This window comes from Bufo gargarizans, chromosome 3, assembly GCF_014858855.1.
Source record: "Bufo gargarizans isolate SCDJY-AF-19 chromosome 3, ASM1485885v1, whole genome shotgun sequence".
NCBI lineage: Eukaryota > Metazoa > Chordata > Amphibia > Anura > Bufonidae > Bufo > Bufo gargarizans.
In genome coordinates this window covers 378,779,539-378,804,759 of record NC_058082.1, presented here as the reverse complement: position 1 = coordinate 378,804,759, position 25,221 = coordinate 378,779,539, and the positions used below count along the sequence as shown (strand labels likewise).

General features: G+C 44.7%; 1 protein-coding gene across 2 annotated transcripts in view; it reads left to right on the top strand.

The window, feature by feature from the left end:
* The window catches only part of TNNI1 (troponin I1, slow skeletal type), a 326,051-nt gene that overhangs the window by 132,735 nt on the left and 168,095 nt on the right, over positions 1-25,221 (top strand). For both annotated transcript variants that reach the window (XM_044288186.1, XM_044288187.1), the window contains exon 4: positions 24,741-24,782. In XM_044288186.1, coding sequence (XP_044144121.1) covers positions 24,741-24,782 — 42 coding nt within the window. The remainder of the gene's footprint in view (positions 1-24,740; positions 24,783-25,221) is intronic.

The following is a 25,221-nucleotide window of genomic DNA, read 5'->3' as shown; positions in this document are numbered from 1 at the left end:
AGAAATAGCACACATTTGTCTCTCGGTGTGACTCGAACATGCTGCAGTACACGCGACCTGTGCAAAAAGAGAAATGTGTCTTTTCCTGTAAGCGTAGTCACACTGCATAGGTTCATCACTTAAAGGACAGTTTGCAGCAATATGCCCAAATGCATGGCACCGATAACACTGTATGTACTTTTGAATCCTGGAACAGTTTTACCAGATCCTGGGGGTGATCTTGTGTCCCAAGACGCTCCACTGTGGGGCATAGATGGAATCAGCAAGTCCTCAGAAGCAAGGTACCTCTCCACTAGGTCCACCAACTGGGTTGCAGTGTTGGAGTCCCCCTGTCCGACCCACTTCTTCAGTGTCGCAGGGAGCGCACGTAGGTACCGGTCCATTACTACCCACTCCATGATCTGAGGGCCAGTCAAGGTCTCTGGCTGCAACCACTTACTGGTGAGATGGATCATGTCAAACATTTGAGAACGGGGTGTCTTGCCGCTGGATTAACTCCACTGATGCACACGCTGGGCTCGGACTGCCATGGTCACACCCAAGCTTGCAAGTATCTCCGTCCTCAGTGTCTCATAGTACTGGGCCTTATCCGGTTCGAGATCAAAGTACGCCTTTTGTGGTTCCCCGGTCAAAAACAGGGCCACTAGACCCGCCCACTGTTCTTTTGGCCACTCCTCGCGGACAGCAACTCTCTCAAAAGTCGCAAGGTAGGCCTCAACATCATCAGTAGGTGTCATCTTCTGTAGGTGGTAGGAGGCACGTACCAATTTTGGTTCCCCTGGCGCAGGAGGTGCGAACCCCTTTCTCAGTTCCACAAGAGCCTCTGCGAACTGCCGGTTCATCTACTGTTGGGCCGCCTGTTGTGCTGCAGCAGCCTCTGCGAGTTGGCGGTTGGATTCCCGCTGAGCAGCATTGGCCTGTAGCAGGGCCTTTAACATTTCCTCCATTTTCAGAAAATGCCCGCTGAGTCCACCACGTGTGGGAGATTAGCTCGTGGGGATCACCTTTTTCTGAAACAGACAGTCCGTAAGCAGGCAGTTTCCTTGAAAATCTGGATGGTTGCCAGGTTTATTTAGGCACAAAGGTTTGTACAGCAGAAAACAAACAAAACATAAAGTAAATCCTTGCCATCCGGCGCTAAGCTATATAGTCATGTCCTGACTATACAGTGTGGGGCTGCTCCCCGACACCGCCAACACAAATGGTAAAGCAAACCTTTTGTTTTTCCTCGCATCCAAACATAGCTCTCTCTTCAGCAACACAGGTTACAGTCCTGAGACTCAGCACATGAGAGAGACCTGTTGTGCTCTCTTCCTGTTTATTTAAAGTCCACCTGGAGGTGAACTCCAGTGGACCACAATCTCTGGACCGGAACCAAGCCTGCCACAGAGGCTGGAAAAACCCGGGTCGGATTCCAGTTCAGTCCCTGACAATAGAGCGCATGCGAGGTGAAACATACCCATCATCCACCACCTCGCCTCGCATACCATCACATCCCGAACCTGTATAGTTGATCCAATTTACTCAGCCATTGGGGTATGGGTGGGAGGTTGTAATGACCAGCAACACGCACAGGGAGGAAAACAGGGAAAGCCCTGCCCAAGGGAGAGGGAAAGGTGGTGACCCCTAACTCACCTTGCAGCTGGCACCTGCCTGCCCTGACGTCCCTAGACGGGTTCCTCACCCGTGCGGCGATCACGTGCCTAAACCCTGGCTTTCCCTGAAATGAGCCCTAGATAATGAACGGGCCGGTGGGATCGCTAGCCCTCACCACTGCACTAAGAGGGAAACACCAGGGAGAGGACAGACAAACACAGACAAACACAAACACCCAGGTGGACGGCAACAATGTCCACAAAGGTCCAACAGGGATCCGGAGGGTAGCGTTCTAAGGCAACACTCAGAGAACGCAGCAACACAGCTCCAGTGGGTCAGAATAGATGTCCAGGCAGGAAGCTCTATATCTGGCAACCAGAGAAGTGTGAGAGGGGAATATAAGGAGGATTGGGAGTGCTGGACAAGGAACAGCTGAGAGAAGGAGCTACGGATCCCTGAGTGAGCCAAAATGGTTTGTAAAGCAAACCCAGAAAGCTACAATAAGGAAACTTCCCTATCTGACATAGAGCGTGCAGCCAACCGCTGCGACCTCCTGACCCCGGGTACAACGGAGTCAGGCGTGGCTCTTGACACCCTCGTGACAGAGGTCCTCTGATAGCCAATAGCGAGGAATCAATAGACCAGCTGCATTGAGGAGATGACTAAAAAGTGGAGGGATAGCCCCATTTGTATTGGAAGTTTGGACCAAACAAGGCTAATTGTGTTGGGATAGCCGAATGGCATATCTTATTACAATTGTCAAATATTTCTGACCACCAGGTCTTGATTTGAGGGCAGGTCCACCAAATTTGGAAATAGGAACCTTTGTCAGCTCGACAACTCCATCTATCCGGATCTGATCTATCCGTGTTATATGTACATGTAATATCTGGAGTTCTATACCATCTTTTTAAAATTTGGTAACAATTTTCCTGTGTTCGGACACATCTTGATGTTTTGTGAGGTCTCAGAAGGATTTGTGAGATTTCTAGCTGGGTAAAGGAGATTTCGAGATCCCTTTCCCATAAACTGATAAAGGCAGGCTTTGGCATAAGTATGGGGATACATATTTGTTTTATAGATCTGAGAAATCAGTTTGGCTTGTAGGTCGAATCTTGTTAATAATCCCTCAAACCATGTCAATGGATGCATCAGCGTTTGTAAAGTGATATATTTGGAGATGAAGGAGTGTGGAAAGGATATTAAAGGGGGTGAAAATCTACATTCAGGAAAAAGCTGTGAAATAGGCTCCAGAACCTCACTGTTTTCACCAAAAAGGTGAGTACTGTATAGATGCAGGTAGACTACCTAATAAGGCACTAGGTGCAAAGGCCAAAATATCTCTAACTTGTATCAGAGGTGAGAGCAGAGCATACTGAGAGGATTGAAACCATTCCCAAAGGTGGATTTGATTATTGGATTGAAGGAATTCACAATATTCATGGGAATATCAGCCCCCACTAAAAGTCCCCGGAAAGGGAGGCCAAAATGTGATTGTTTAAAGTCCACCCATGACTCCTCCAGTGTTCCTTTGACCCAACCTACCATTCTAGCTAAGCGAACCACTTTGCTATATAATTTTGGGTCAGGCATGCCAATCCCACCAAAAGGCTTAGGTTTGCTTAGGGTAGTATAGGATATACGTGCCCTTTTTCCCGCCCAAATAAATGACCTAATCAGTTGGTTCGCTGTAATGTTAAACGATCTTGGTACTGGAATTGGCAGAACCTGTTTAAGGTACGTCAATTTGGGTAATATAAGTGATGTTACTATATTTTTCCTTCCAAACCAAGACAGCATAGCGTTTTTGAGTGTTGAAAGTTGATCCTGAATTGAGTTTAATAGTGAAATATAGTTTAGATGGAATAATGTTCCGGGGTCAGGTCCTATTTTAACTCCCAGATACGTGATGTGTGGGGTGTCACAACTGAAAGGGGAGCTGGTTTTAAGGTCTTGTATAATCAAAGTGGGAAAACCAACATTTAATATGTGGGATTTATTCATGTTTATTTAGAAGTTTGAAAAGAGACCAAATTGTTCTATTATGAGATAAATGTGAGGTAGGATTTGTGTAGGGTTTGTAGTCATAATGAGTAGGTCGTCAGCGAAAGCTGCAACCTTATGTTCATGTCTTCCAACCTGGACCCCCCGGATTTCTCCTTCTCCCCTAATTGCCTGTAGCAGAGATTCCATCACAAGTACAAATAGCAGGGGCGATAAGGGGTAACCCTGCCTGGTCCAATTTCAAATAATGAACAGGGAAGACAGGGAGTTGTTGACAATGATAGAGGCCCAAGCATTGGCTTATAGGGAAAAGACTGCTTCAATAAATTGGTCAGGGATCCCAAAGGTGGACAGCACCATCCGCATAATGTCCCAGTTAACCCTGTCAAATGCCTTCTCAGCATCTGTGCTGGGAAGGACTAGGAGACATTTGGATCTTTTTGCTTGAAAGATACTATTTAGAGCTCTAGAAGTATTATCCTTACTCTCCCTGCCCCGAACAAAGCACACTTGATCTTTTCGAATTAAATCTGGCAAAAGCAGGGATAGGCGTGTAGCTAACATTTTCGCTAGTATCTTTAAGTCTAAATTTAGCAGGGAAATCGGGCGATGGTTCGCACATTGGGAACCATCCTTCCCCTCTTTAGGGATTAGGGATATATGGGCTCTAGTCATGTCTATTGACATTGGGGTACCAGATAGGGAGTTATTGCAAATATTAAGTAGGTAAGGGCCTAATACTTGTACTGTAAAATGTGCAGTAATATAAAGCTGGAAAGCCATTGGGGCCTGGGCATTTCCCTCTTGGAAGCTGTTTAATAGTGGTTTCTAATTCGTCTATTGTAAATGGGGCTTGTAGTGATTGTGCCTGTTAGTCAGATAGGGCAGGAAGGCATAGAGAACACAGGAAAGAGGTTATGAGCCCAGAGGGTGGGGAGGAGGTCTTTTAAGTTATATTGGGAATGATAAAAGTCCCTGAACTGTGTCGCAATGGCTGAGGTAGTAAAGACCTCTCTGCCACCTGGTACTTTAATTCGATTAATATAGTTATGGGACTTTCGCAGTTTGATTCATTGCATCATGAATTTAGAAGCCTTGTCACCATGGGCATAATATTTAAATTGCGAGTGAAGGTAATATTTGGTTGAGGCATTATTTTAAATCTTCTTTAGAGCTTCACGTGATTCAGTAAGTTCAGCAAAGTGGGTCTCTAACAAGGATTGTTTGTGTAAGGTTTCTAACCGCTGAATCTGGGAAAGAAGGGTATCTATCTGTGCTCTCCTCTCCATCTTGAGTTTAGATCCCATACAGATGAATATATATGTATATGTATGTATATATATATATATATATATATATATATATATATATGAATATATATGAATATACCCTCATATATGCTTTATGGGCATCCCATACCGCCTGGGGAGAGGTCTCAGGTTTGGAATTAAGAGCAAAGTATTCTTCAAGTAACTTTTGAGTACGGATGTGAGAGTCACCCGGGGAAATTAGCTGTTCATTCAGGCACCATCTAAAGGGGCAAAGTTCTAGGGTGGGCGCCGACAATGTCAGGAATACTGGAGGGTGTTCTGATAGGTGCATGGTACCAATGTTGGTTTGGCTACAGTACTACTTTGATATAAACAGATAATCGAGTCTTTGATAAGACCCATAAACTGATGAAAAGAAGGTGTAGTCGCGCACTTTTGGGTTAAGAAGTCTCCAGACATCGCAAACAGATCAACTATGTAGTCTTTTTTTGAGGTGTCTGAGAGCTTTGGCTGAGATTGCTGATCTTTTAGAAGTTGAGTCTAGATCTGGTTCTAACGTCAGATTGAGATCTCCACCCAGTACCACCACAGCCTCTTTATGTGTTTCTAATAAGGACAATACCTCATCCATCCAGGCAACCTGATTAACATTGGGAGCATAAATGTTAATAAAGGTATATACTTGGTTCGATATAGATCCCTTAAGCATAAAAGATACCTCCCCTCATTATCCTGAACATGATGAATATATTTAAATGGAAGATGCTTCCGAAACACGATACTTACACCCCTGGAGGCTGAGGACCCCGAACCGCAGAGAGAGTGCGAAAAATCTGTGTATTTATCAAATTTAAAGTGTGTCTCTTGGAGAAAAATGGCCGAGCATTTCTCTTTCTTCAAATAAGAGAAAACTTGACTATATTTGGAAGGGGAAGTGGAAACCCTTTAAATTAAATGAGGCTATGCACAGATCAGCTATTGTTCAGAGTGAAAAGCAAATGAAAAGGTGCTTTGGTAGTATTTAGCCTAATAGCAATAGTAAGCAGAATATAAACAACACTCCCTGGGTGAAGCAGCTGGGTCATTTGGTAGTCCCAATTTTGTTTTGTGGTGCATAGAGGAATGTTGCTGTACCTGATCAGAGAAAAGAAACAAAATAATACATAAACCGAACAAAACAGTAGTAGTTAAATCAGCAATATAATAGAGCAGGAGAGCTCTAAAAACATATTTGGGGTATGATAGAATCTCCATGTAAATCCCTCTAAATAGCATCAAGTACCAGACCCTATCGTAGCTTTAGAGTTTCATATCATCCCTCTCTCAGGCCTTTACAAGGGGCAACAAAGAGACCGTTTGCTAAGACTTAATGCTCCAACAGGGACATAGGGAGATAGGGATATGCATGGGTGACATGCAATTCAAAGTCTGAGATATAATTTGAGATCTTGTGAGTATAGGAGATATAAACTCAGTGATATAGTATAATAGTGACTAAAGATTAGAACAGAATACTCATAGGTGGCGGACTCTGCTGGTATAGGAAGGTTCCCAATGTCTCATTGTAGAGTAGGACCTCCATTGTTTCGGAAGTGATGTAGAACTCAATTCTTCAATCATCTATAAATGGTAGCCTCCTCGGTAATGAAGATGCGTTTCCTCTTCTTGCTCTTTGCGGTTTGGGGTTACGAGGTAGCTCCCAAGGTGTAACAGTAGGACGATCAGGGAGAGCTGCAAGGTCTTGAATCATCTCCCAATTTTCAATCTGTAATGGATGCATCTTGAAGTGAGCGTAGATCTTGTCAAGATCCTTATAAGAGGAAATGGATAGTTGTTGACCATCATGAAGAAAGGAAAGGCCGAAAGCAAATGTCCATCAGTATAAGATCTTTTGAGAACGTAGCCAATCAGTAAGAGGTTTCAATGCTCTGCATTTTTTGAGTGTGGACTGAGCTAAGTACTGGAAAATGGAACTATTGTTGTCTTCCCACTTCAAGGACGGATTTCCCCTGGTGCTTGCAAGTATTGCTTCCTTGACTAGAAAATGCAGGAATTTACATCCCCTGGGGGTTTGTTAGGTTGTGGCTTGGGCCGAAGAGCTCTGTGAGCTCTTTCTTTAGTGACTTCATGTGCCGTATCAGGGACTAGTAAGTGTGGGCAAATCTGAATTACTGTTTCAGTGATGTCGCTAGGAGCAATCGATTCGGAGATGCATCTCAAACTAAAATTATATCGCCTCCCCCGATTTTCCTGATCTTCTAAAGCTGTATATGATGTGTTAAAGTGTGATTAGCATTTAGCCATCTTAAAGGACACCTCTTTCTGGTACAATATGACAGAGGATTGATATTCTTCAAGAACTTCTACTCTTCTGCCTGGTATGGGTATCTGGACTAGTGGAGTCTTCCCTGTCTCTTTCAGTGCCGCCGGCAGCCTGCTGCTTGTGACTGGAGGCCCTTGGTGTTCCGGGCGCCATTCTTTTGCCACACATGCGGCGGCTGCCTTCTTAATGAATTTTTCCATGTCTCCAGGCTGAATCGCCACTTTAGTTGGACTGAGAGGTTCTGTGGGTTAAAGTGCACCAATTTTGACAATTTTTGGTCTGGAAAGCAATATATCACAGGCTATGAGGGATATTCAGTTAGCGAAGCAGCGCTTCATGCAGCCATCTCCTCACAACGCAAGCTCCACCCCCCCCCCCCCCCCAAATTATTGTAATGTTCTGCTGTGCCAACCATTTTCTCCAGTCTCAGGAAACTTTAGCAGCATAAAAAATGTAGCTATAGTGACCCACGTCTTTATTGCGCATGCATTACGCACATATTACATTGCCGATTTTTGCAATCAAGACCATATTCGCAAATTCTCAATTCCATATTGCCCCTGCCGCTCATCACTAATAAGTATGTTCTGCAGCTACACGGCTTAATCCATGAGGTTCGAACTCGCTGGAATTCAACATTGCAAATGCTAAAGCAAATGTATGAGCAGTGGAAGCCGTGAATAATTTTGTCAAGTACCATACTGTATCAGCAGGGCGCATGTGTTGTTTCCAGGTTGGGTCGTGGCAGCTCATGCTGTTCATGCTGCAGTTGTCCCTTATCACCCTCATATGTATTTTTGAAGAGACGCTGACGCTCATGGAACAAGTGGAGATGAAGGAGGAAGAACAGTTAATGCATCTTGGTGCCTGCCCTGTGGCTGTTGGGAACCCACAATGAGAAACTCCCATGGGGGAGGAGGGGCTGCCACTGGAGGAGGAAGAGGAGTCAGAGTTTGAGAAGCAAGAGGATGATGATGACACCAGCCACAACACCCAATCATCTCAGTGAGCGGTGGAGTTGGAAATAACTGGCTCCTTGGGCACTTGGGACAGAAGGACGACCTGTAGACTCACTTGGTTACGCAGTGACAGGCATATCAGTGACATCAAGCACTCTGATGATTACTCAATAGCCATGCTTATAGACCCTCGCTATCAAAGCAAAATAACGGCATGTTTCCTGCCAAAGAAATGGAGGCCAAATTATTTCCAGGAAACACTTTGTATGCAGCTTGCCGCAGTTTACGGTGACCAAACATCTGCCCCAGCATGTCTGAAAGGGAGGCCTCTCTCCTCCTACCACAGAGTCACCCCTTTCCACCGAAGCAGCAGCTAGTTCAGTCTCTTCAACATAATGGAACAGCTTTTCCACGTGCCATGACAGGCTAATGCCAGTTAGCAAGCCAAGGCTCCTGCCTCTATTACCAGGATCAGCCCTACTTACACCTTGGCCAGTCTCTGGGGCATACCCTGTTCCCTGACCCAATGGATTGCTGGGCAGGCAGACTGGAACACGCTCTCTTTCTTCTACCCTAACCAGCCTCCAGTCTCATCTCATAGAGAATTTTCACCGCCACGGGGGATGTGGTGAACCCAAACTGACCAAGTTGTCCTCTGCCAGTGTCCAAAACATAATGTTTGTCAAAATAAACCAAGCATGGATTAGGAAGAATTTTTTCACTCCTCCGGCTCAATGATCTGGCCTTGCTGATGGTTACCAATCTTGCCACTGTTGCCTGTCTGACTCCATCATGCCACTGCTGCAGCCTGCTTACCATCATGTTCTGCACGGCTGCTGCTGCCTCCATCATGCCACTGCCACCATCATGCCACTGCCACAGCCTGCCAACCATCATATTCTGTATGGCTGCTGCTGCCCCTCCATCATGCCACCACCACCACCACCATGACACTGCTGTGGCCTGCCGACCATCATGTTCTGTACGGTTGCTGCTGCCTCATCCATCATGCTGCTGTCTGCCTGCCTACATGTACAATATAGTTGCGTCAGCCGTTGCTGTCTCATCTGCTTCTCGCTGCTAATCCTTTACTGCCACCACTATTTACATAATGCATTTGCCAATATTAGAACCATACTATTACTACCTATAAGACAGCCAACCTACTGCCTGGTATGTTCCATGCTGTGCTGCATCTATTGCTGCAATGTGCCTCTTATTATCCTACTATCACGACCGGCGTGCCGATCACATACGTGATGCAAAGGGAGGGAAAAGAAAGGCCCTGTCCAAGGGAGAGGGAAAGATGGTGACCCCTAACTCATCTTGAGGCTGGAACCTGACTGCCCTGACGTCCCTAGACGGGTTTCTCACCCGTACACCGATCACGTTCCTAAACCCTGGCTTTCCCTACGATGAGCCCTACATAGTGAATAGGGCAGTGAGAACACTAGTCTGCACCACTAACACTAAAGGGAAACACTAGGGAGAAGACAGACAATACTGACAAAACATATAGTCCCTGATGGGCGACAACAAACAACCAACAGGGATCCGGAGGGTAATGCTCTTGTACGACAACCAGGGATAACAGCAACTCAGCTCCAGTGGGTCAGTCCAGGCAGGAAGCTCTATATCTGGCAACCAGAGAGGGGAATATAAGGAGGTTGGGAGTGCTGGACAAGAAACAGCTGAGGAGAAGAAGCTACAGATACCTGACTGAGACAAAAAGGATTGCAAGGCAAACCCAGAAAGCTATCATTAAGTAACAGCTCTATCTTTAGACATAGAGCGCGCAGCCACCCGCTGCGACTTCCTAACCCCGGGTATAATGGAGTCCGACGTGGCTCTTAACACCCTCGTGACAGTACCCCCCTTTCTACGAGGGGCCTCCGGACACTCAGGACTAGGTCTCTCAGGATGAGAGGCATGAAAAGCCCGAACTAACCTGTCGGCGTTTACCTCTGATGCTGGAACCCACATTCTTTCCTCGAGACCGTAACCCCTCCAATGCACCAGATATTGAAGAGAGCAGCAGACCCGACGAGAATCAACAATTTTGGATATTTGAAACTCTAGATTACCATCAACAACAACAGCGGTGATGGTTCTAGAGGTGGAACATACTTTTTGAGTAACAACTTATGGAAGACTTATGGATTTTAAAAGTTTGAGGTAGCTCCAGGCGAAAAGCCACGGGGTTAATGATGGCTACTATTTTGTAAGGACCAATGAACCTAGGACCCAGTTTCCAAGAGGGTACCTTTAACTTAATATTCCTAGTAGATAACCACACATAGTCATTCACTCCTAGGTCCGGACCTGGCGACCGTTTCTTATCAGCCATGCATTTATATTTACCTCCCATATTTTTCAAGTCAGCTTGCACTTTTTGCCATACAGATGAAAGAGATGACAAAAAACGTTCCTCTTTGAAAGTACAGAATTGGGGATGAAAACCATATGCACCAAGAAATTGTGACTTGCCAGTCCATTCCTGATGGCGATTATTTATAGCAAACTCGGCTAACGGTTAATATTATGACCACACCTCTTGGTTTTCAGACACAAAACACCTTAGGTATGTCTCAAGGTTTTGGTTGGTACGCTCAGTCTGTCCATTCGACTGAGGATGAAAAGCTGAGGAAAAGACGAGTGTACCCCCAAACGGGAACAAAAAGCTTTCCAAAACTTAGAAATAAACTGGGTTCCCTGATCCGAAATAACATCGGAAGGGACCCCGTGAAGCTTCACGATTTCACTGATAAATACCTGAGCAAGAGTCTTAGCATTAGGTAGTGCGGGTAACTGTCACAAGGGTGTCAAGAACCAAGCCTGACTCCGTTATACCCGGGGTCAGGAAGTCGCAGCGGTTGGCTGCGCGCTCTATGTAAGATAGGGCTGTTTCCTTATGGTAGCTTTCTGGGTTTTCTTTGCAACCCTTTTTGACTCACTCAGGGATCTGTAGCTCCTTCTCCTCAGCTGTTCCTTGTCCAGCACTCCCAACCTCCTTATATTCCCCTCTCACACTTCTCTGGTTGCCAGATATAGAGCTTCCTGCCTGGACTTCTATACTGACCCACTGGAGCTGTGTTGCTGCATTCTCTGGTTGTTGGTCCAGAACGTTTCCCTCTGGATCCCTGTTGGACCTTTGTGGTCTGCTGTGGTCGCCCACCTGGGATTATGTGTTTGTCTGTATTGTCTGTCCTCTCCCTGGTGTTTCCCTCTTAGTGTCAGTGGTGCGGACTAGCGATCCCACCGGCCCGTTCACTATCTAGGGCTCATTTTAGGGAAAGCCAGGGTTTAGGCACGTGATCGCCGCACGGGTGAGGAACCCGTCTAGGGATGTCAGGGCAGTCAAGTGCCAGCCGCAAGGTGAGTCAGGGGTCACCACCTTTCCCTCTCCCTTGGGCAGGGCTTTCCCTTTTCCCTCCCTGTGCATGACGCCGGTCATTACATTATATCTGGCCCTTATTTTGTGTAGGTAAAAAAAAATAAAAAAATATATATATTTTTTTTACCTACTTAGAATCCAGTATGGAGCAACACTGGAAAATGCCGCGCTCATCCACAGGAAGCCAGGAGCCCGGACCTCGCCCTGAACCTTGGGCGCACAACGGATCCCAAAAGAAAGAAAGCTGGTCCAGCTTCACTGAAAAATACTTGAGGCTTTATTCAATCCCGTGCAGATAAAAACCAGCATACAGCAATGCAGAAAATCGACCGGTTTCAGATCACTATAGATGCGGATCCTTAGTCATGATGTGCACATCGTGACTAAGGATCCGCATCTATAGTGATCCAAAACCGGTCGATTTTCTGCATTGCTGTATGTTGGTTTTTATCTGCACAGCATTGAATAAAGCCTCAAGTATTTTTTAGTGAAGCTGGACCATCTTTCTTTCTTTTAGAATCCAGTATGGATCCAAATGCTGCTCTGTCCAAACAAATTCATGGCCTGTCTTTGGAGGTGGCAGGATTGAAGGCGTCGGTCCTCCAGCAACAGCAGCAATTACAACTGATCACAAGTCCAGCGGTTGCTACTGGTAACCAGGTTGTTGAGGAACCCAAGGTCCCTCTCCCTGACAGATTTTCTGGGGGAAGGGCCAAGTTTTTGACATTCCGTGAGGCCTGTAAATTATATTTTAAACTGCGCCCTTACTCCTCTGGTAATGAAGAACAGCGGGTGGGGGTTGTTATTTCCATGCTGCAGGGGGACCCGCAGTCCTGGGCATTCTCTTTACCCACTGATTCCCAGGCTCTTCGGTCAGTGGATGAGTTTTTCGGGGCCTTGGGTCTCATATATGACGACCCTGACCGAGTCGCACTGGCTGAATCAAGATTACAGAGACTCCTACAAGGAGAGCGGCCGGTAGAGGAGTATTGCTCTGACTTCCGTAGGTGGGCTACAGATACCCAATGGAACGACCCGGCTCTCAGGAATCAGTTCTGCTCTGGGTTATCCGAAAGGGTTAAGGATGCGCTTGCATTATATGAGACCCCCTTTTCCCTTGATGCGGTTATGTCCCTTTCTATCTGAATAGACGCCTTAGGGACAGGTTGATAAAACCGGAGCAATTGGTAACCCCTCCCAAGCAGCAGTTAGTCTGTACGGACTTAGACGAGCCTATGCAGCTAGGTCGTCAGGTCCGTCCTCCTGAGGCTCGCCGTAGGCGTGTTTTTTTTTTTTTTTGTGGAGAGAGGGGTCATTTCATTAATGCCTGTCCTTCTTTCCTCAGAAACAAAAGACTGTCGGAAAACTACTAACCCCAGGCTGTGTGGAGGATGTCAGCCGGGGGGTATATGTTTCCTCCATACGTACATCGCAATTTGTGTTGCCAGCGATTATTGTTTTTGGTGTTAAGACAGAGACTATTTCTTTCTAGACAGTGGAGCAGGGGTAAATTTGATAGATGCCCATTTTGCCCGAACTATGTATTGTTCATAGTTTACACCTTCGGGTAGGGGACCACCATAACGAGATGCTTTCATGTTATGTTCTGGAGGGGCTTCCCACTCCGGTAGTGCTGGGCCTTCCCTGGTTGGTAGCGCACAATCCAGTGGTGGATTGGCAGGCCAGGGAGAAATCGGAGTGGAGTGAGCATTGCAGAGAAAATTGCTTAAATAGCAATTGCTTTGTCGCCTCCATAACTACCCTATTGTCACGGAAGGTGTGCAGGAAACTAGAAAACACAAAATGAATATACGACTGACTGGATCCAAAACTAAGGAACAAAAAGGGAGAGCCCTGCATCAGACCTGGCTCTCTCCCTGGCTGCTCAGCCTATGCGAAAATCCTAATGGTAGATGATCGCATAACCTCGTACCTCGACTGTATAACACCTGAACACCCTATAATAGTGAGGGGACACGACCACCAGCTCCCTACACTAGATACGGAGGGAGTCAGGGTCACCTGGGATCCAGCAAACATAAAAACACAAATGAATGAACAAAACTTATCTTGTAGAAGACTCAGAAGTAGGAACAGCATACACACACTCCAGGAAGTTGTATAAACCGCAAATTGATGCACTATGGGAAAGGATTTAAAGGGATGCAATCAGTGCAACTACATGACAGCTGAGAGAGGCTAACGAGATGAGAAAATGAAAGCAAAACAAAGGAACCTCAAGGAGGAGGTTCTAGACGTCTGTCAGAGCTTCTCAGATGTCTGGTGGTGACACCTACCTACATTTATTTCGGATTTTGAGGACGTTTTTTCTGAAAAGGGTTGTCAGAAGTTACCACCTCACCGTCCTTATGATTGCCCGGTTAACCTTATTCCCAGTGCAAAATTACCCAAGACCAGGTTATATAATCTTTCGGGTCCAGAGAGACAAGCTATGAAAGATTATATCTCCGAGAGCTTGGCTAAGGGACACATCAGACCCTCTTCTTCACCCGTGGCTGCAGGGTTTTTCTTCGTTAAAAAGAAAGATGGGGGTCTGCATCCTTGCCTAGATTTTCGTAATTTAAATCGGATAACCATCTGAGACCCATACCCTCTTCCTCTCATTCCTGACCTGTTTAACCAGATTGCGGGTGCTAGGTGGTTCTCCAAACTTGATCTTAAGGGGGCCTACAATCTGATTCGTATCAAGGAGGGGGATGAGTGGAAGACAGCTTTTAACACCCCTGAGGGGCATTATGAAAATCTAGTTATGCCTTTCGGACTGACCAATGCTCCTGCTGTCTTTCAACATTTTGTTAATGACGTCTGATCTGAGAACACATGAGGTGCATGTCAGACAAGTACTGCAGGTCCTACGGACAAATAAATTATATACTAAAATTGAAAAATGTGTCTTCGCCGTTCAGGAGATACAATTCCTAGGTTATTTTTTATCTGCTTCAGGTTTCTGTATGGATCCTAGGAAGGTCCAGGCAATTTTAGATTGGGATCTTCCTGAGAACCTCAAAGCACTGCAGCAGTTCTTGGGCTTCGGAAATTTCTATAGGAAATTCATTAAAAATTATTCCGTTATTGTAAAACCCCTTATTGACATGACTAGGAAGGGGACTGATTTTTCTAAATGGTCTGACACCGCTAAAGTTGCTTTTTCCTCTCTAAAAGAGAGGTTTACCTCGGCACCTGTACTAGTCCAACCTGATGTCCACCCCGTCTCTGTGATTACGGACCACAAAAATCCTCTGTACCTCAAATCAGCTAAGCGTCTCACTCCTAGACAAGCTAGGTGGTCGCTATTTTTTACCAGGTTTAACTTTGTTATCACCTATCGTCCTGGGGCAAAAAATACCAAGGCAGATGCATTATCTCGTAGTTTCCCTGGAGGGGGTACTGTGGGTGATCCGGTACCCATTCTACAAAGAGGAGTGGTTGTCTCCGCTGTACACTCTGTTCTGGAGGGGAAGGTGTTAGAGGCCCAGGGGGACGCCCCGGATCTCTTGTCCCTCAGAGAAATTGTTTGTACCGTTAAACCTGCGACTCGAATTATTAAAGGAACATCATAATTCGGCACTTGCTGGACACCCGGGTAGTAAAGGAACCTTGGAGCTATTGTCTTGTCGTTTTTGTTGGCCAAGGTTGCGTCAGGATATAATGGATTTTGTGTCTACTTGTTCGACTTGTGCACGCGCTAAAGTCTCTCATACACGTCCTGCAGGGTCTTTATTGCCACTTGTAATTCCCAATAGGCCATGGACACATCTGTCAATGGATTTCATCACTGACTTATCTAGGTCTGCGGGTAAAACAGTTATCTTGGTAGTAGTAGACAGGTTTAGCAAAATGGTACACTTCATTGCGTTACTGTAATGACCGGCGTCACGCACAGGGAGGGAAAAGGGAAAGCCCTGCCCAAGGGAGAGGGAAAGGTGGTGACCCCTGACTCACCTTGCGGCTGGCACCTGACTGCCCTGACGTCCCTAGACAGGTTCCTCACCCGTGCGGCGATCACGTGCCTAAACCCTGGCTTTCCCTAAAATGAGCCCTAGACACTTCAATAATAAAAGGCTGGGGGACATCAGGTTGGATTAGTACCGGTGCCTAGGTAAACTGCTGTTTTAGAGAGGAAAATGTCATTTTGGCGGTGTCAGACCATATTGAAAAATCTGTCCCCTTCTTAGTCATGTCAGTGGGGTTTGACAATCACAGAATAGTTTTTAACCGCCTTCGGACCGCCTAACGCAGGATTGCGGTCCGGAGGAGGTCGATTCGTTCCTCTTCGACGCGCCGATGTGTCATCTCGCGAGACGCGAGATTTTCTTGTGAACGGCAGGTAAACGAGTGCATCTACAGCCTGCCAGCGGCGATCATTCGCTGGCAGGCTGTAGATGCGATTTTTTTAACCCTTGAAAGGTATATCAGATGCTGTTTTGTTAACAGCGTCTGATATACCTGCTACCTGGTCCTCTGGTGGTCCCTTTTGCTTGAATCAACCACCAGAGGACACAGGTAGCTCTGTAAGTAGCACCAAACACCACTACACTACACCCCCCACCCGCCTGTCACTTATTAACCCCTGATCACCCCATATAGACTCCCTGATCACCCCCCTGTAAGGCTCCATTCAGACGTCCGTATGTGTTTAGCGGATCCGCAAAACACGGACACCGCGGATCTGCAAAACACGGACACACACATTGCCAGAACTATATAGAAAATGCCTTTTCTTGTCCGCAATTGTGAACAAGAATAGGACATGTTCTATAGGCTCTACGAAAAACGCAGTGTTCGCCCGATCAGGCCTGATCTTGTGAGCACACTTGCGTTCAGTCCGCCCCACCGCAGTGACAGATTTTTTTTTTCCTGATCACTGAAAAAACACCGTAAAATCGCTGTGGCGCTATAAAAAGATCACTTTTGAGGGGCATGGCGAGTTCATAGAATAATTTTTTTTTTGGCACAAGTTAGCGGAAATTTATTTATTTTTATTTCTTTCTTACAAAGTCTCATATTCCATATATAACTTGTGACAAAAAAATAAAATGTCACATGAACTCACCATATCGCTCACGGAATCCAAATGCGTACAAATTTTTTGACATTTATATTCCAGACTTCTTCTCACGCTTTAGGGCACTTAAAATGCCAGGGCAGTATAAATACCCCATAAGTTACGCCATTTTGGAAAGAAGACACCCCAAGGTATTCTGTGAATACAAACACTGGGAAACAGCCGGCACTCCTCTTTTTCTTGCGTCGTGGTGCTCGCGTCTAGGGTATGAACAGACCCGCTTCAATATTCAGAAAAAAGACCGGCACTCACTGTTTGGCGATTCAGGTAGCTTTATTCAAAGCATTCAAAGCCAATATGTATACAAAGTGAAACAAAACATTGTAACTGAAGACCGATCACTTAAATCAGTGATCGCAATAGTAAATGGATACTCTTATGATATATTTATATAGAAGGAAAAGAAAAAAAGGTAAAGATGGCAAGCATGTGTTGCAAACATACACAGAAGCCAATTTAGACTGAAATATAAAAAATATAGTAATGATAAATATCCTGAGATATCTCCATCTCTTACAGGCTAAACTTTATTCAAGGAATTTTCCATATATTTCGCATTATTTTCATTATTTTCAATTTTCATTTTTTCTGTGACTAAAAAAAGAAACAGGATTGATCAAAAAGTGATACACAACAATAAGCAATATTTAATACCTTATAGGAAGGAACTCACTTCATAGTCTCGATTGAGACCCTTTGGTTCCAGAGTCTGCAGGGTGTGGATCCAATAGCTTTCCCGTTTTTTAAGCATTAATAACCTGTTGCCACCTCTACGTGGTTGCTGTATCTGTTCAATAATTTGAAATCTTAATTGTGATATGTTGTGAGAACATCTGTCAAAATGAAAGGGGATAGGCAATAGCAGATTTTTCTTCCGTATACTGGACTTGTGATTACTGAACCTATCTTTCATTCTGACAGATGTCTCACCAACATATACCAAACCACAGGGGCATTTCAACAGGTATACTACGTAATTGCTATCACAAGTAAAAAATCCTTTAACCGGGAATTTTTTACCTGTGTGCGGATGGGAAAAGGTTTCACCTTTAATCACTGCTGAGCAATGGACACACTGCAGACACAGGAAAGTGCCCTTTTTTGGAGTGGACAAAAAAAGTTGATGTGGCATCTTACTGCCACCTATATCTGCTTTAACAATTGTATCCCTGATGTTTCTAGTTCTTTTGTAGCAAATCATCGGTACATCTCTGAATTCAACAACATCAGGGTAGGCTGCACGCACAATCCCCCAGTGTTTATTGATCACATGTCGAAATTTGTTAATCCACGGATGGTACTTAACAATAAACGGTAACCGTCTTTTATCACTGCAAATTCTGAGTTTTATCCTAATGCATTCTGAATGGAGAGAAATCCGTTCAGGATGCATCAGGATGTCTTCAGTTCAGGACCGGAACGTTTTTTGGCCGGAGAAAATACCGCAGCATGCTGCGCTTTTTGCTCCGGCCAAAAATCCTGAACACTTGCCGCAAGGCCGGATCCGGAATTAATGCCCATTGAAAGGCATTAATCCGGATCCAGCCTTAAGCTAAAGGTTGTTTCGGATCCGACATTTAGTTTTTTCTGAATGGTTACCGTGGCTCCCGGGACGCTAAAGTCCTGGCAGCCATGGTAAAGTGTAGTGGGGAGCGGGGGAGCAGTATACTTACCGTCCGTGCGGCTCCCGGGGCGCTCCAGAGTGATGTCAGGGCGCCCCATGCGCATGGATGACGTGATCACATGGCACGTCATCCATGCCCATGGGCGCTCTGACTGTCATTCTGGAGCGCCCCGGGAGCCGCACGGACTGTAAGTATACCGCTCCCCCGCTCCCCACTACTACTATGGCAACCAGGATTTTAATAGTGTCCTGGCTGCCATAGTAACACTGAACGCATTTTGAAGACGGATCCGTCTTCAAATGCTTTCAGTTCACTTGCGTTTTTCCCGATCCGGCGTGTAATTCCGGCAAGTGGAGTACACGTTGGATCCGGACAATGCAAGTGTGAAAGAGGCCTTAGAGAGATATTTCTTGGGGTGTCTTCTTTCCAAAATGGGGTCATTTGTGGGGTATTTGTACTGCCCTGGCATTTGAGGGTCTCCGCAATCATTACATGTATGGCCAGCATTAGGAGTTTCTGCTATTCTCCTTATATTGAGCATACGGGTAATGAGATTTTTTTTTTTTCGTTCAGCCTCTGGGCTGAAAGAAAAAATGAACGGCACAGATTTCTTCATTCGCATCGATCAATGTGGATGAAAAAATCTCTGCCCAAAAAAAGAAAACTGAGGGGAAAGGCGTCTTCCAAGACATAGGAGCTCCGCCCAACATCCAAACCCACTCAGCTCGTATGCCCTGGCAAACGCGATTTCTCCATTCACATCAATCGATGTGGATGAATAAATTATTGCCGGAATTATTATTTTTTTCTATACAAAATGTCTGTGAATGTTCTCATTTATCCAGGTCATGGTATATATCAGTAAAGAATAAATCAAGGCAACTGTACAGACGTACTGTAGATTTCTTGAAAACGTTTCTCAATTCTGAGTGACTGTACAAAAATTCTGGGAATAAATATGTAACTGAATCCACATCTGGTAATTATACCCAGCATTGGGTCAAAGGTGTTGATTCCATTATCCTAATTGGAGTCAGTAGGTGACAAAGACTTCCCAGAAAAGGTGTCAAGACAGCATTGTATGTGGCAGACAATAGATGTCTAACCCCCCCCCCCCCCCCACCTCTATTCAAGCTTGGCTTCTCCATTTTTACGTAGATGGCCTCCTTCACGCCTCGTTTGTACCAATCGGCCTCCTTATCCAAAATACTTGACTGTCTTCTACGTAAAAATGAGGAAGCCAAGCTTGAATGGTTCATCGGTTGGTCTACCTAGAAGGTAAAAAAAAAAACAGGCCGGCAACGCAATACATTTATTAACATTAACTTTATAATAACATTTGAACAGAACATTAACTTTTATAAACTTTATTGAACTTTTGGAACAGAACATTAACTTTTTTGCTTACCAGTGATTTTTTTTTTGTTTTGCTTTTTTTTTTTACAAATCTCCTTCCCCATGGGACAATGTGCAAAGCACAAATCGCCCAGAGATGTGGCAAAGTACATTATGCACTTTGTCCCAGGTGAAAGGAGAGGTTTGCAGCAGCTCTGTGTGAAAGGGCCCTAAGAGCCCTGTGTGCCTGTCCTGTGTGACGCAATCCCTATGCTAATAGTGTACCTGTGTGTGGTACTTCCGGAAACACTCCCCTAAGCATAGACCCTTTAAGGATAAAGGAAAGTCAGGATGCTGGAGTTACCTAAAAGGGGGCAGGGGTAGGAACAACCCCTCCTCTTCCCAGAATAAGCCCTCAGATAAGCAATGACGCCAGAGTTGGGGGGAGATTGAAGAATTTTCTGACTCCTTGGGAGTCCATTACCCCGAACCCTTGGGTCCGGGACATCATAAAATCCAGATACCGAATCGAACTTTCTTCATCTCCCCCAAACCGCTTCATTGTCACCAACCCAAGTTCCCCCAAAGTACGCAAAAAGATTCTGCAAGGGATTCAAAGCCTTCTAGCGACGGATGTGATAGTACAAGTCCCGTCAACACAGCAAAGACAAGGGTTCTATTCAAACCTGTTTTTGGTAGAGAAAAAAGAAGGTTCATTCCGTACAATTATAAACTTGAAAGCCCTGAACAAGTTTGTTATCTATCGGAAGTTCAGGATGGAATCCCTGAAGTCCCTGATTCCGTTAATAGGGAGGAATGCCCTGATGTGCTTATTAGATCTTCAGGATGCCTACTATCACGTCCCAATTCATCCAGAGTCACAAAGGTTCTTGAGGTTTGCCATCCAGGACCACAAGGGGGTAACCCGTCACTTCCAGTTTACGGCCCTTCCCTTTGGGATATCATCTGCACCCAGAGTCTTTACGAAGCTGGTAGTCGAGATAGTGGCCTTTCTGAGACACAAAGGACTGGTGATTTATACCGTACCTGGACGATTTCCTCCTAATTGGGAATTCAGAGAACAAACTCAGAACAGACCTAAAAAACCTTCCTGTCTCTTACTCAAGATCTAGGATGGTTGGTGAACCTGAAAAAATCGAACCTGGTGCCCTCCAGCACTATCCAATTTTTGGGCGTCCTCCTGGATTCCCGAACGCAACATACCTTCCTTCCACCAGACAAGGTCAGAAACCTCCAATTGAAGGTTCGACGATTCCAGAACAGGAGGTCTTGTCCCATAAGGGAAGCTATGAGTCTCCTGGGTCTTCTCTCGTCCTGCATCGCGTCTGTCCCATGGAGCCAGTCCCACTTCCGATCCCTCCAGTCATGGGTCCTCAGAACTTGGAACAAACAGCAGTCCTCCTTGGATCACAAAGTTCTGATCCCTTTAGCGGTGAAGACCTCCCTAAATTGGTGGAAAAGCACAAGCAATCTGTCCTTGGGAGTTGCCTGGGAGAAGGCTCCCTACATTCAAGTGCTTACGGATGCAAGCGAAAAAGGATGGGGAGCGAAAGTGGGAGATCATTTGTTTCAAGGTTCCTGGATTCCAACAATCTGCTCTCAGTCCTCCAATTTCAGAGAGCTGGAAGCAGTCTGGAAAGCCCTGAAAGCTGCAGAGATCCTTCTTGTGGGTCAACATGTAAAGATTCTTTTAGACAACACGACGACGGTGGCTTACCTCTCTCACCAGGGAGGCACGAGATCGGAGAAACTGATGTCTATTGCAAGGAAGATTTTCAACTGGGCAGAGTCCCACATGAGTTCCATCTCCGCAATTCACTTAAAAGGGATACTGAATGTGGAAGCAGACTATCTCAGTCGCCAGTTAATAGATCATACCGAATGGTCTCTAAATCAAGAAGTGTTTCAGGTCCTGGCAGAAAGATGGGGCACTCCACAAGTGGATCTGTTCGCCTCCAAGAAGAACGCAAAGGTACCAACGTTCTGTTCGTTAAACCAATGGGACAATCCCCGGGTGCTGGATGTGCTCACGATTCATTGGGACTGGGATCTCAGTTATGCATTTCCACCCTTGCCTCTACTTCCCAGGATAATCCAGAAACTCTACCTAGAAGATACGACACTAATTCTAATAGCTCCCTATTGGCCGAAAAGGAGCTGGTTCCCTGCTTTAAAAAAATCTATCAATAGAGGACCCATGGCCTCTTCCTTCCAGGAAGGACCTGCTTCACCAAGGGCCAATTCTACAACCAAATCCGAGCTTCCTCAAGTTGTCAGCTTGGATCCTGAGGTCCAGAGGTTGAAGTCACAGGGGCTCTCTGACCAAGTGATATCTACCCTAAAAGCGAGTAGGAAGAAGGTTACCTTCTCAATTTATCTAAAGATTTGGAAGAGATTCTGTACCTGGATTGGAAACTCTGCCCCAAACTTAGAGCCGCCCAATTTTCTGAAAATCTTGGACTTCCTCCAGCAGGGACTTGAATTAGGTCTTAGACCCTCTATCCTAAAGGTACAGGTCTCGGCCCTAGCTTGCTTCTTTGATCAAGATCTAGCCAGTCATCGCTGGATCAGAAGATTCATGAAAGCTGCCTCCCGACTACGCCCCTCTTTAAAATCTAGGATCCCCAACTGGGACCTCAATACGGTACTCACTGGCTTAACACTCGCCCCGTTTGAGCCCTTATCTAGTTGTTCCACCAAACATCTATCGTTTAAGACTGCATTCTTGGTGGCCATCACGTCCGCAAGAAGGCTAGGCGAGATCCAAGCACTATCGATACAGGAACCCTATCTCCGTATCACCGATGATAGAATCATTCTTAAATTAGATCCAGGTTTTTTGCCTAAAGTAGTATCGGATTTCCACCGTAACCAGGAGATAGTCTTACCTTCCTTTTGCAGTAATCCCTCTAATGTTAGGGAATCTAACTTCCACTCACTAGACGTAAGGCGCTCTGTCTTGCGGTATCTCGAAGTGTCAAAAGGTTTCCGTAGATCCAACAACCTATTTGTCTTATTCTCAGGTAAGAATAAGGGTCTAAAAGCCTCCAGGTCCTCCTTAGCACGGTGGATAAAGGATTCCATTCACTATAAGTCCCAAGGCCTGTCTTGCCCCTCAAATTTGAGAGCTCACTCTAACCGGGCTATGTCCTCCTCCCAGGCCGAGCGGGCCAGAGCTTCTCTTGAGGATATCTGTAAAGCCGCTACTTGGTCTAACATCCACACCTTTACAAAACACTATAGGTTAGACCTATCTAGTTCAGACTTGTCTTTTGGACGTAAGGTCCTTCAGGCGGTCGTCGTCCCCTAAGCTATAATTTTTTATATCTCCTTGTAGCCGTCGTGGTGATGAAATGGAAAGCTGGAATTAGACTTACCGGTAATTCATTTTCCACGAGATCACCACGACGGCACATATATTCCCTACCCTTCCTTTAGCCTTACCTGGGAGGTTATGAAGTAATACCCTCTTGATTTATTATATTTTTGTTCTTACCACTTATTCCTGTCTCTGTAATTTTGGACACACTGGTGCTGGTGGTGGGAGGGGGGGATTTAAACCCTCTCTCTGTTCCTGCCCCTACAGAGGTCAGGGGTCAATCTCCTTGTAGCCGTCCTGGTGATCTCGTGGAAACTGAATTACCGGTAAGTCTAATTCTGGCTTTTTTAGTCATTCACCTGAGGGGGCATATCATGTGTTATTTTTATAGAGCAGGTTGTTACGGATACAGCAATACCATTTGTGTCATTTACACTTTAAATGCATTTTTGAACAGAATTAAATAATTTTTGTGTTGCCATTTTCTGAGAGCCTTATTTTTATTATTTTTTAAACGATTGTCTTAGGTAGATATCATTTTTTGTGGGATTAAATGGCAGTTTTATTGGTACCATTTTGAGCTACATAAGACTTTTTTATCACTTGGGTGTTACACTCTTTGTGAGACAAGGTGACAAAAAATAACTGTTTTGTCATAATTTTTTTTTTTTAGAGCATTCACCTGAGGGGGCATGTCATGTGATATTTTTATATAGCAGGTTGTTATGGATGTGGCGATATCCAATGTGTCTGTTATTTTTATTTTTTTTAAGTTTTACACAGTAAAAGCATTTTTGAACAGAATAAAATCTTGTTTTTGTGTTGCCACTTTTTAAAAAAATTTTGGCAATTATCTTAGGTAGGGTCTCATTTTTTGGCGTACATACGCACTTGGTATTGTACTTTTTGTGAGGGAAGGTGACAAAAAAAAGGTTGTTTTGGCACTTTTTTTTTTTTTTTTTTACTGTTTTCACCTGACGGGGTGGATCATGGGATATTTTGATGAGCTGGTGAATATGGACTACACACCGCACATGCCGCGGCGCATACAGCAGGGTTCCAGCTAACGGGAACAGCCGGTCCCCTGCAGCTGATCGAGCGGGCGCTGGTCGGGAAGTCACTTCCCGCAGTGCCCTACTATTATGGAGTTGGCTGAGAAAGGGTTAATGGCTGTGTTTCAACCTACATAGAAAAATGAAGATCATCACCTGTTTGGTATTATCAGTTAATCATACTCTTACCTGACTGTAATCCTACAAAATGCTTGACTTTGTGCTAGAGTACCCAGAAGAACCACTGTTGTTTTAAAGGTAAAGGGTGGTCACACCAAATTTAGATTTAGATATTATTTTTTTTCATTCACTTTGCATTGTTTAATCTATAAAAAAAAAAGTATTAACACGTTGCACTTACATAGCCTAGTATGACGATTCAAAGTGATGGTCAAATTTATTGAAATATCATCAATAAATGCAAATACGGTGGTCCTAAAATGAATAAAAACTGCTGATTTACTATAAATACTGTCTATGTAAAATGATCTTTGCTGTTTGCTTTCATAATAGTAGTTGATGTTCTTATTATGACTGAAAGTCTGTGTCTGGGGCTTTTAGCTATGCAACTGTCAATTATCTTGCTGCTGTTGTTGGTACATTTATTTAGTGTAGCATATCTCCGAATAATCTGATTGTACTGAGGAGAATATGCTTAGAACACAATTTTGTTTGTAGTATTGCTCTGTCCTTTTGTTGTCAACAATGTTTTAAAAAAGAAGAAAATTTATAAAAATGTGTCCTTTTCCTCCTAGAGAAAATCAAAGATCTCCGCTTCACGCAAGCTCTTGTTAAAGGTAATTCAATTTCTAATCTGAAACTATTTTGGCTTTCGGGGATCACGTACAATTTTTTTTTTTTTTTGGGGGGCAGTGAAGTAATTTGTACCTTTTTATAAAAATTTTTCTACCTTGTATTTTTGCATTTTTGCATGATAAGTTAAACTTTCTACATGCATCATATTAAGGTACATCTTTAATGAGTGTTTTACACTATACATTTTAACCCTTAGATGACCACAAAACATACATAGATAGCATTACAATGCAACAACATCAATTAGCTGGAACACTAACACTATGGAAGATAGGAGTAGGAAAGGTAAAAGAATTACAGCTACCTTGATACATGATTATTTTAAAGGTGGCTGATAAAAACCCAGAAACCCCATTTAAATATTATTAGAACCCCCTACCATCACTCATGCCCTCAAATGTGATATAATACAATACAATA